General features: G+C 37.4%; 1 protein-coding gene across 1 annotated transcript in view; it reads left to right on the top strand.

Moving 5' to 3' along the window:
* Nucleotides 1-960: 960 nt before the first annotated feature.
* The window catches only part of LOC126334556 (dolichyl-diphosphooligosaccharide--protein glycosyltransferase subunit STT3A), a 90,609-nt gene continuing 78,740 nt past the window's right edge, over nucleotides 961-12,829 (top strand). Inside the window, exons 1-2 of the mRNA XM_049996932.1 lie at nucleotides 961-1,195; nucleotides 11,253-11,365. Of these exons, the coding sequence (XP_049852889.1) occupies nucleotides 11,269-11,365 (97 nt within the window). The 5' untranslated portion in view covers nucleotides 961-1,195; nucleotides 11,253-11,268. The remainder of the gene's footprint in view (nucleotides 1,196-11,252; nucleotides 11,366-12,829) is intronic.

Raw genomic sequence — 12,829 nt, 5'->3', positions numbered from 1 at the left:
AACCTGAATTTTTCTAGGAGCATATTGTTATTTACACAGTAAAATGTGTTGGATAGTTTGCAGAAAATATCAGACTGAGCTAATTTATTATTTTATGCTCGTAAAATTTGGTGAGTAAACATACAAATGCCATTATCAATAGAACAACTCTTCTGAAATCCAAACTATGGAGGATATGATTGTTTTCCAAGGTGAAATTCTGTTCTTGAATACATCATCATCTCAAAAATTTTGGAAAATTATGCCAACAATGATACAGGTTGGTAGTTGTTGACATCTCTCTTCTCACCCTTCCTAAACAGGTGTTTAACAACCGCATATTTCAATCTCTCTGGAAAATGCCTTGAGTTAAAAAATCATTACATGTTTCAGATAAGACTGTGCTTACTACATGGTAACAAATTTTTAGTAATGTACTGGAGACATCATCAAATCCAGATGAGCTTTTATTTTTGAGAGAATGTATAATCTTCTTAATTTCAGAGGGATAAGTTGGTAATACATTCATTTGGGCAAGCCATTCACTTAGACAATAAATGAGAATTTTATTGAAAATCAATTGCTTTATTTAATTTAACAACAACCGGTTGGCATCTGTTTTCAAATACGACCCAAGTAGTGCTATTTCTGTTTTAATTATTCCACATCTTTCAAGTTTCTGCATTGTAATGCTATGTGAGACAATTTCATTTCATTTTATTAGTGTATAATTTTCTATTCTATATAACTCAGAAAAATATATGTATTCTTATAGCTATATAAAAAATTGATTGAAGTTTTAACAGTGTTTTAAGGCCATACATTGTTGGTTGTAATGTTGCTGTCCGAAATGAACGGAGTGACGTCATCACGTTCGTGTATTCGATGCATACTTTTTTTTTAGTGCCATACCCAACACTTGTTTTCCAATGTTTTAAGTATTCTTTAATAATGGCACCTGCTGCATATCGCTTTCATCTTCACTGAATGCCTAAAAATCGAATGCCCAAATGTGTAGGTCTCTGAAAGTCATATTATCGATTCTAAACAAACCTACTTTGTGTTGAATATCTTTGAAATATTGTTGTTTCTCTTTCTGGGGAAGTTGATAAACGCTGCCAACTGCTGATGTGGTGAAACGTGTGCAAGTGCTTAATTTTTCCATGAGTTGAAGTACACATTACTTGAAGTGCAATTATTGGTGCCGCGAGCTATCGTAAGTGTTGTAATGATAAGTATTAGTATAAAGCGATGAAAGCGGTTAGAAAAGTTAAATATATCTACGTGTTAGGTGGATGTGCATGTGTTCCGACTACCGGCTTGCCCATTGCCTTGTATATTGTAAGTACGTGTCATACCGGGTTGTTGTAATGGGCTAATTTCATGGTTGTACATGCGTTTTGTAATTCTGCAAGCTACCTTCTGTGGGGAATTCCGATTTGATTATATGCGTGTGTTTGTACATTGTTTGCAGCTTTTCACTTACACAACATTTCTTCGTGAAATTCGAACATCTGGCAAGAGATATCGTTGATTACTAGGCCAGAGTTGGAATATAATTCTGAAATATAATATTGCACGTTATCAGATAAACATTACTACCTTTTAGAAGGGGTGAGAGAGTGGGAGGTGGAATGATATAATCCTCAAAGTTTTGGAGAAACCAAGTAACAATTCAGGTCTACATCTTCGGTTGTGCACCACAGTGACGATGTCTGACGCTGAATGTATAGTCTTATGGGTTTTTGGTTTGATACCAATATCTGGAGTTGTATACCTGGTTGATCTGTAGATACTGTACATTGTTAGAGATAAATTCACTGAGTTATGTTGTTTTGGAAACACTGTTTTTGTGTCACTTGTTGGTTGGTTATTGCATTGATTACAAGAAGTCCGTTCAGGGTGAATTGTTGACCCATTATGTACATGCTGTCTTTAGTCACACTGAGTACTCAGTCTTACTATACTTCTTTTGAGCTACATTATATCATGTCTCTTTTACACTTCATAAAAATAATAGATTTGTCAGTATGTTTATTTATAGGGATTTCTTATAACTTTGTGCTGCAGTGACACATAGTTTGCAAAGGACAGTGGGGCAGTGAAAGATTTTGAAATATGAACAAAGTAGATTTTTTGAACGTTAACTATCTGCTTTAAGTGACTTAATTTTGCGCCAGTGTATGTGTAATGACCATTCTTATGGTGTTTTGCTAGAAATCAAACATTTGTACTGAATCAAAATGTTTAACTCCTTGCAACAGAAATGCTACAAAGGGAAAGTAAGAGCTCTTCTGTGGTTTGTTACGTAGTGCCTACTAAGTGAGATGAAGCAGACGTCTAATGAACAATCCAAGTCATCATTCTATTCTTCAAGTTGTGATGTCATATGGTATCTGGAATGTTTTTGTTTGTATGTTTCAATTGTTGATTTCCGTTATGTGTCCCCCCCTACAATGTCACTTGGTGGTTCTTGTTGAAAGTGCATTTTTCAAAAGGCCGATAGTGTATAGGTAGGCCTGCAGTTGGCGGTTTATTGAGGGGAATGATGTCTTTGTTTTGTATATTATAGATATAGGCTAAAAGTTTTTTTTTTAATGGGTCATTTATTTCATCCAGAGGTTATTCACAGTAAGATTTCCTATCTCAATAGCTGAGTAAAACTCAACAGATCAAAGCTGAACACTTAAGTATATTAGGCCTATATAAGAATAGGGTAGTTATATTTGTGTCCCTGATGAAAACCCATATTTCCTCACTGTGATCCCATATTTTCAACTAGTGTTGTGAACTAAACCGCAGTTGTTAAATTTTTTTAATGTTAAAATTTGTATCTGTCCATTTGTTTAACGAAGAGCATAATTCTCACTGTGGTTGTTAAAGGAGCTTATATGCTTGTGCGCATTGTTTCAGCGTGTTTATTGGTACTTTGTATAGGCCTGCAGACTACATGTTTCGTGTTTCTACAGTTTTACCAACATTGTGATCTGTGGTTGATAATAAGATCAATGTACTTGCTGTATAATTACGTAAAGGTGTTATAACTGTCGTAATTTCTCTGCAGTTTGTGGAAAAATAGTCAAAACTTACAAAATGGGTATTTTATATTAGTTAACACCATTACTTATATGTATGTTCTTATGTAATTCTCTGTCCCTGTTTGTGGTAGTATCCTGTAGCTTTCCCCCCCCCCCCCCCCCCCCCTCCCCCACTCAGCAGTTAGTACCATGCTATAAATAATTTGTGCCAGAGATATAAATTTAAGAGTTATTGCTTATTCTTAATGAAATTGAGGATTTTCAGGGTCTGAGATGACTACTACTCATTGTGGTGTGCTTACGAGAACTCAGATGTTTGGTGCATTCTGCACAGAGGGCGCATAGTGTACTTTGTGGAATTTCCAGAGTGTTCTCTGCCTTTGTCTCACATCCAGTGCTCTATTTCTTGTCTGTATACTGATGATACTGGTGTTATGGTGATCCTGTGGTGTGTACCATATTGGATACTGATGACTCCTTCTTGTAAAGTATTACATTTGCATAAAACCATCATTATCACTTGTTAGAGTAATATGTGTCTCTTTCTTATAAATCTTCCACAGTGAACACTACAGTAGTCAGATATCCTGACAATAGCCTATCTAATATCAAAACACATAGTAAGGCTGAATGTTGTACATGCATCCTGAAGTGCATCAACATCAGTTCAGTGACTGAACTATTGTACAGGATATTTAATATTCATCAGTGATTCAATCATTGCTCATGTATGGGCTTTGTTATTTGGCTCATTTTCTTTCTTGTAATGGGAAAGAGAAGAGGATTAAGGTTAAATCTCTTATCATAGAGCTGTCTCATCTGGGATATCTTGTTGAGAAGGAAAGTGAATGAAATGCCTGTCTGACAGTCACACTGTAATTTTTCATGTGCTTTCCTTGAATCTCTTGGGGCATATTTATGGATGTTTTTTTCTGAAAGAGCTAGGCTTGTGCTCTACCTATAATGACTTTTTGTCTAAGAAAAATTAGATCTTAATCTTCATTCCTTGATCTGGAATAATGTGTTGCTGCTAAATGGGCCCTTATTATCTGATGAAACACTTTTTTTTTAATACTCTGTAATAAAATTAGCATTTTATGTACATATCCACATAGCAGCAGTCAAGCTGTATTTATTGAACCCAGTTACTGATGCAAATTATAATTATATGTTGAATATTTCTTTCAAATTTCCATTTACATTGCTTCAGCATACACCGAATTGTCTGGCAATCTGCTGCAAAATCTCAACTTCAATATCACTCCATTGTACAATCATATACAAGCTGCTTCTCTCTCTCTCTCTCTCTCTCTCTCTCTCTCTCTCTCTCTCTCTTTTACACAATGCAGATTGTGATAACACTTATACACCGTTATTGCACATCCTGCTGTTCTAGCACAACATACCGAACCAAAAACAATGTATCTTGGAGTTACCTTTAATGTGGTTAATCATTGGAACTATAGATTTTTCTTAATTCACAAATATTAATAATGATGACTGCCAAATATGGCATGTTAGCTTTTAAGTGGTGATATCAAGATGACAACTGCTAGGTTGGCTGAAAGAAGCAAATAACAGTGGGCACAAGGGACAGGGGTCAGCCATTCACTGCTAACAAAGGACATATGATCTGGTCAGCCAATCGCAAATTGATTTCTTTGTTGGATCAGCATGTAAATTAATATACATACAGCATGGGAACTAGTAAAGCTGTACCTTCATATAATTTTTTTATTGCAGAAACTGTTTTCTCTGGGGATGTGATTTAAGCTGGGAGCTAAGACCCCGGTTTAAATTGCTGTGGGTGAAGTAATGACAATTCTATTCTTGGTTGTGAGAAATGTGTGGCCATTTTTTTTTCCAAGTATGTTGCTGTTTAAAAAATCAAGATTTCTGAGCGTGTGATCAGGTTCAGAAGTAATGGCACAGGTTAAATTGTTATGCGTGAAGCGGTGACACATACATTTTCCACTGTCGCAAATATTTGTGTTTTTTTTCTGAATATATCAGGCTTTCTGAGATTGTGTCAAGGCAAGAACCAAAGAGAACAGCTTCAGTTGTCACAAAAGATCTGGTTTTGGTGACTGAATGAGCTGCAGCCTAGCAAAATGTAGGATACATTGGGAAGGTAACAGTTTTGTTGTGGATTGATGAAAGTAACACATTTGAATGTTTGTGGAGACAGATTGACCGGTAGTTTAGAGTGCACTTGTGAAATTTATAATATTGCTTTTAACATGTATTTGGCAATTTTTTCCCCTGAATATGTCAAGATTTCCTGGAATGTGGTTGACTGAGAGCCAAGAACACAGCTTATATTGCCCCAGTTGAATATTTGTGACGACCAATATTATAATATTGTTTCTTATAAGTATTTAGTCTTTCTCCCCAGAATATATTGTGCTTGCTGGGGGTGTGTGTAGACAAAAGCCTTTGAGCACAGCCTAAATTGCTGTGTGTGAAATGAGCAGCAATGATACTTCGGAAATACGGAAGCATCCGATCCTGCCCGTCTGCTTTGACCCATGACGTCACAAATATGGCGGAAACAACCATAAACCACGATTCCAATATGGCGCATATAAAGTCATTACGTACACATTATGAGGACGAAAATACATTGAAAAACAAACACACACACGTTCCACAAAAATGCTAATGATACTAACGGGACGAACTAAATGTAAACAAGTTAATGATATGAACATAATATTGGGAAACATTCCACATGGGAAAAATATATCTAAAAACAAAGATGATGTAACTTACCAAACGAAAGTGTTGGCATGTTGATAGAGACAGTAACACACACACACACACACACACACACACACAAAATTCAAGCTTTCGCAACCCACGGTTGCTTCATCAGGAAAGAGGGAAAGACAAAAGGATGTGGGTTTTAAGGGAGATGTCCGCTTGTGTCTTTATACGTGCAGATGGATATGTGTGTGTGAAAGGGTATACCTGTCCTTTCCCCCCCCCCCCCCCCCCCCCCCCCCCTAATGTAAGTCTTTCCACTCTCGGGATTGGAATGACTCCTTACCCTCTCCCTTAAAACCCACATCGTTTCGTCTTTCCCTCTCCCTCCCTCTTTCCTGATGAAGCAATCGTTGGTTGCTAAAGCTTGAATTTTGTGTGTTTGTTTGTGTGTCTATCAACATGCCAGCGCTTTCGTTTGGTAAGTTATATAAATATAAACAAACTACGCAAAACGACGAAAAAAAAAGACATCACAAAACTCCCCAAATACCATTAAACACAGTATCATCTGGAATCAGACACTTCCCTTGACCTGTATAGCTTAAAAACATATCCCGATACCAATACCAACATTCACAGTCACACATTGGGATCGAACACTTCCCTTGACCTGTTCTCCTTACGTCGTCTCCACGTACAGTCGTCCATGGTCCGAAACGCCGGAACTTTAAGTAAGCCTCATTTCTTCACGACATACTGAACACTTCACGACTTCATCCAAAAATCCGAATAGTCGAAGATATTTTATTAGAGACAACGCTATGTCCCCTATCATAGCCGTCAACCGAAAACTGTTGACCCTGTCAGTCATATCCATACCTACCAAAGACATAAAAAAAAGCAATTTATCAAAATTCACACAAGACACCACACTCGCAAACTAAACCAAAAACATCACTTAACACACCACCGGAGAGCACCACCGACCACATCAAAACGGCACCTCCAAACACGCCGCTCTCACAAACTAAATTCCGTGCCGTTGTGACGTCACACACCACGACAGCCTTACGTCGCGGGTCAAAGCCGACGGGTGGGATTGGACGCTTTGGTTGACACGATATTTGTGTTGTTGCTTGTCACAATTATTTGGCTCTTTTTAACTTCTGCCATCCTGTTATTCCCAGTTGCTTGTAATGCTTTATTATTATTTTACACGAAATCATGTGTCCTGTGCTCTGACTGACAGAAACAAATTGAGTCTGCAAATATTATTTAAGTGCCTTAAAAGCTAATGTGCCATATTGGGTGGATTTTGTATTTATATTTGTGTATTATATAAATATGCTGTTTCAGTGATACATCGCCTTTAAGGTATCTCCAAGACACATTGTTTGTAGTAAGGTTTGTTGGGCTACATTGGTGGTAAGACTGATAATGGTATATAAAACAATACACAGAATGCATTTATATTTTATGAGTAAAACTAAGAATAAGTGCAAACACTTGATTGAAATGGGAATAGAACACAGCAGAAGTTGAAAACGCAGCTTTGAGAGATGAAATAGTGAACATAGCCTAGAAGATCAAATGTGTAAAGAGAAAAGATCTAGTAGAAATTCTTGGATAATACAAGGGGTATTGAATCAACTGATGAAAGGAGGAAATATGAAAATGAAGCAGACAGTACATATGTCTAAAACATGAAATTAACCGAAACATTGACAGAAAAGAGAAGAAGCTGTATGAATATCAAAATCTCAGCTGATAAGCCAGTACTGAACGAAGACTGAAAGGTGAAACGAGCATCACAGGCGACTGCTTGTGGCGCCATGTTGAGAAGGGTATCAGAGGCGCCACTACTGTAAAATTTCTATGCATGGCGGGTATCATTTTCAGTGGTCACTTGGGCACCAATCTGAGAAGTGTGCCAGCACCACTCATGTGCAAGATTTGTACACAGCATGTATTGCAATTAATAGTGAAACCCAGTATGAGTGAAAATGTATGAGATAACAGGAGGGAGATGACAGGGGTGTCAGGTAAGTTGCTTGTGCAGACAAATGTTTTTGAATCGGAATTGAATATATACTGAAGAGCCAGAGAAACTGGTACACCTGCCTAATATTGTGTAGAGCCCTCGCGAACATGCAAAAGTGCTGATGTAGCATGGACTCAACTAAATGTCTGAAGGAGTGCTGGAGGGAAATGATGCCATGAATCCTGCAGGGCTGTCCATAAATCTGTTAGTGAACAAGGGGGTGGAGATCTCTTCTGAACAGCATGTTGCAAGGCATCACAGATATGCTCAATAATGTTCATGTCTGAGGAATTTTGTGGCCAGTGGAAGTGTTCAAATCCACAAGAGAGTGCCTATATAGCAATTGTGGACATATGGTGTGTCACATTGACCTGCTGGAATTGCCCAAGTTCATCGGAATGAACAATGGACATGAATGGATGCAGGTGATCAGACAGGATACTTACATACTTTGAAAGGGTTGCACTTCTGTCACATTGAGCGATACTCTTCAGTCGTCATTGGTCCCATTATTGTGGGATCTTTTGACGTTGGAGATTTGATGTTTTACTGGATTCTTGATATTCATGGTACACTTGTGAAATGGTTGTATGGGAAAATCCCCCCTTCATCGCTATCGTGGAGATGCTGTGTGTCCCATAGCGGCAGTAACCGATATAACAACTGCACCAGACTTTTTTGTTACATATGGGGGTTGCTGGCTGCAGTGCCGTATTCTGCCTGTTTACATATCTCTGGTGCCTATACCAGTTTCCTTGGCACTTCGATGTACATATGGACTACACAAAGCAAAGAAACTTAGCAATGCTATGTCAAGAGGAAATAGACGAAGAAATGCAATACTGCAGTAAGCATTTGACAGAGCATTGAAACATCTAAGCCAAAACAAGGCAGCTGCCTAAATGAAATTCTCTCTTGTGAATCTTAGGAGAGCAAGATACAGTCACACATTCAAGAAGAGCGTACTAATACCAGTTTCAAAGGAGACAAATGTGAGTACGTCCAAACTATCAGTGTAAGATTTTTGTAGAACACAGCAGTCACTTAATGTGAATGGAATGTGTTAATGTTCACCATTTCTTGCTCAACTTTTTTTCTCCAGAAATGATTGTTTGCTATTGGCAATCTGAATTTTATATCCTTTCAACATCAGCAATTATTCTGCTACCCAAACACCAAAACTCATACTATTTTCAGTGTCTTGCTTCCTAATCTAATTCTCTTAATTTGGCCTCATTCGTTAATCTAATAACCTCTTCACAAGATACTACAAAATTGGATCAGCTGATATCTCATATCCTTTGCCATCTGTTGCAGAATTACCAAGTCAATGGCAAAAGTAAAAATCTATTTTCCTCTTCCTGAATTTTAATTCCCTTTCTGAATTCTCCTTGGCTTCCTTCACAGCTTGCTCAAAATGCAGACTGGATGAAATTGGGAGAAGGTTACAACCCTGTCCCTCTCCCTTCTCAAACACTGTTTCCCCTCTTAGGTCCTTCAACTCTTAAAACTGCAGTATGGTTCCTGAACAAGTTTTATATAACATTTCACTTCTTGTATTTTATACCTTCAGAATTTGAGAGTATATTCTAGTCAACAGTGTCCAAAGTTTTAAATCTACAAATACTACTAACATAGTTTGCCTTTCTTCAATTTAACATCGAAGGTAAGTCGTAGGGTCAGTATTGCCTCGTATGTTCCAGTACTTGAACGGAACCCAAACGGATCTCCCCTTGGTTGCCTTCTACCAATCTCTCCATTTTTCTATAAATAATTTGTCAGCATTTAGCAACAATGAATTCTTACACTGATAGTTTGGACGTACTCACATTTGTCTCCTTTGAAACTGGTATTAGTACGCTCTTCTTGAATGTGTGACTGTATCTTGCTCTCCTAAGATTCACAAGAGAGAATCTGTTTTTTGGCTTCTTAGTGTGGTCCTGCTTATAACATGGAAAAGAGTAGATTAATGTTTGTTTCAGAAAGACTAATTGGTTTTGAAACCATCATTCTCAATTTCAGAACCATATTCTTCAAGCAGCACCGGAATTTTTGTCTCTGTCAGATCGTATTCCATTTTATGACAAACTTTTGCAATCAAGATGACTACAGAAGCACATTGTTATCAACAAATATGTGTGAACTGATGACACCTGTAACGTGTTTTTCAAGTTTGGTAGCACTTTTTGGAAACAGGAACATCCATCTAGCAGCTCTCTGAAGCACTGAAAGACAACTGTCTTGTAGCCATCACTGCTCAGAGAGTCTTTGAGCTCTGGCATGTTAGGGAAATCACGACATGCTCTTTATTGCTTAAAATTAGATGGGTAGACTAGATGATTAATGAAGTGGTTCTGAATCATATCAGAGAGAAATTAATTCGTGTAAAATCTTGACTAAAAGAAGTGATAACATAATAGGACACATCTTCAAGAATCAATAAATTGTCAGTTTGGTGATGGAGGAAAGTGGCAGTGAATTGTGGAGGGAGACCAAGACTTGAATATAGCAATTGAGTTCATGTGGTTGTAAATTTTGGCAGTTAAGCAGAGATGATGAGACTCTCACAGGACTGACTAGAGTGTAGAGCTGCAGCAAACTAGTCTTTGGATTGAAATCTGCAGCAGTGGCAGCAATAATGGCAACAACCACCACAGACATTATTGCAAAGTGCCGACACAAATTATATATTATTGGCAAGAGTCATTGCCCCCACCCAAAAAAATTTCATTCCATAAAGTACCATTGAAGCAAAATAAACAATGTTCTGTTCTCTCTCTGTTCACTTTCAAGCATTTGTTCACAGATAGACAAAAGTATTCGTAAATTAGCTCATGTTGATTGCTCTTTGTTTCTTTTTCCTTATAGGACAGTATGTGATGACTGCACATGCTGAAACATGTCACAATAAGGAGAAACAAACACATCATATATTTCTGTGTAAGACAAAGGTCCATCACAAATAAACCATCTGTGCTGGTTAGTACAGTTTCTGTAAGAGGTACCTATTGTACTCCCAAATAGTTGGCAATTTTTCTTCTTGTCCTTAATAATAATCAAGTGTAACCATTTTAAAAAAAAATTAGATACGCAATAGTGTCTGTGAACATAATGTTCACAGAAAAGGAACTAGAGGTTGGATACAACACAGAGTATGTTTGTTTTGTTAAAAACCAGTTTGATGTAGAAGAGTGTAATGTTATCAGTCACATTACAGATAATCAGTGCAACTAAAGAGGCTGCTCAAGATCTACCCACAAATATTCTGGAAAATTTTCAGCCATCAAAGTGGAAGGTTTTGTAATGTTAGCTGTTACAAAAGCTTTAGAAGCACAAATTTGTTTTCAAATCAATTGGTATCCCGTTTATTCATCCCACATTGGTAGAATTATTTGTGTTGAATTTTTTGCTGTGAAATGCTTCAGTTTTCAGACATTTTGTGTGCACGAGTAGCAGTTATAATGACATTAATGTGTTCCTTTTTACAGGTCACCTTATAGCACAATGGGGCTACTTGTCAAGTCTCGTGCTTTTCGTATGTCTACGGATAAGCAGGAGACATTGTTGAAGCTGAGTATTTTATCTCTAGCAGCCATTCTATGTAAGTTTTAACAGTATACTCACATTAATTTTGTTTTGATTTTTTTAATGTTGCATTTTTGTGGAAGCTTTGCAGTGAATTCACGTGTTTTTTTTTTTTTTTTTGTTTTTTTTTTTTTTTTTAAAAAGGAGCTTCATGTCTGTCTGGAAAATTTAGAGAGCTCTGAAAAGAAACGTCCTGTGCCTGTATGAGCACAACATAACCACAGGGTTAGATAAGTTATGTATGAAAGATTACACTATTGCAGCTTACTCATGAAGAAATAACATGGGGAAAGGAGTTGCTACATACATTTAAGACAGAAGTGAAGTTCAAAAACAATGAGACTATTAGATTTGTAATTATCAACACATAGACGTGTGCACTTGTGAATTAATGCTGAAGATCCCCACTGGGAAATTTTGAACTATTTGTGAGGAATCTGGATTCCTTACTGTGCTGTCCATCGTAGGAGCAGGAAGCAGTTACTAGTTTCGTCACTTCAGTGTATATTTGTTGAAGGATACTGACAGCAAAAATGATCTACAAACTTTATTTGGGCCCTACAATTTGATCTCAGTAATTAACTTGGGTGGAGAAAGACAGTAGGGCCGTAATCAATAATATTTTCACTCTGCAGCAGAGTGTGCGCTGATATGAAACTTCCTGGCAGATTAAAACTGTGTGTCGGACCGAGACTCGAACTCGGGACCTTTGCTTTCGCGTGCAAGTGCTCTACCAACTGAGCTACCAAAGCACGACTCACGCCCGGTACTCACAGCTCTACTTCTGCCAGTACCTCGTGCTGCGGTAGCTCAGTTGGTAGAGCACTTGCCCGCGAAAGGCAAAGGTCCCGAGTTCGAGTCTCGGTCGGGCACACAGTTTTAATCTGCCAGGAAGTTTCAAGAAAATAACTGTTTACTTAATAACAAATACTGTCTCTAATAGTGATGCACAGTTAGCATAAATAACGTATCACCTTTCTGTGTGGATAGTCCTCACTGGAAATCAATTAGAATAATTAATGACTCCAGACAAATGTTTTTTAAGAATAATTTACGGGCGATAACATGGAATGTTATTTATAATGAACCAAATACTGCCATTAAATTTGATCTATCCCATCATAAATTCATATCATTATTTGAAAATAGCTTCCTGCATAAGCTAATCAGAAAGGACACTAAATGGCCATGTAAAAAAGCATGGATCACTAGAGGGGTTAAAGTATAATGTGTAAGGAAAAGGGAAATATATCTTTTGGCAAGAACAAGTAGAGATCCTGCATTAGTTGCTCACTATTCAAAATTACTAAGATTGGTTATTTTTTTAAAAATTAATAAACTTGCACCTAATGTCAGAAATCAGTACGTCTGACAACTGACTTATGGCACACGGAATTACTGAAATGAGAGCCAGGACAACCAGCCACAGATTAGGACAACATCACTATTGAACTGAATGGAAGGGATATAAATGATAGTC

The sequence above is a fragment of the Schistocerca gregaria genome, chromosome 2 (assembly GCF_023897955.1).
Source record: "Schistocerca gregaria isolate iqSchGreg1 chromosome 2, iqSchGreg1.2, whole genome shotgun sequence".
Taxonomy (NCBI): domain Eukaryota; kingdom Metazoa; phylum Arthropoda; class Insecta; order Orthoptera; family Acrididae; genus Schistocerca; species Schistocerca gregaria.
The sequence above is the reverse complement of the archived record's forward strand: the minus strand, read 5'-3'. Positions and strand labels throughout refer to the sequence as shown.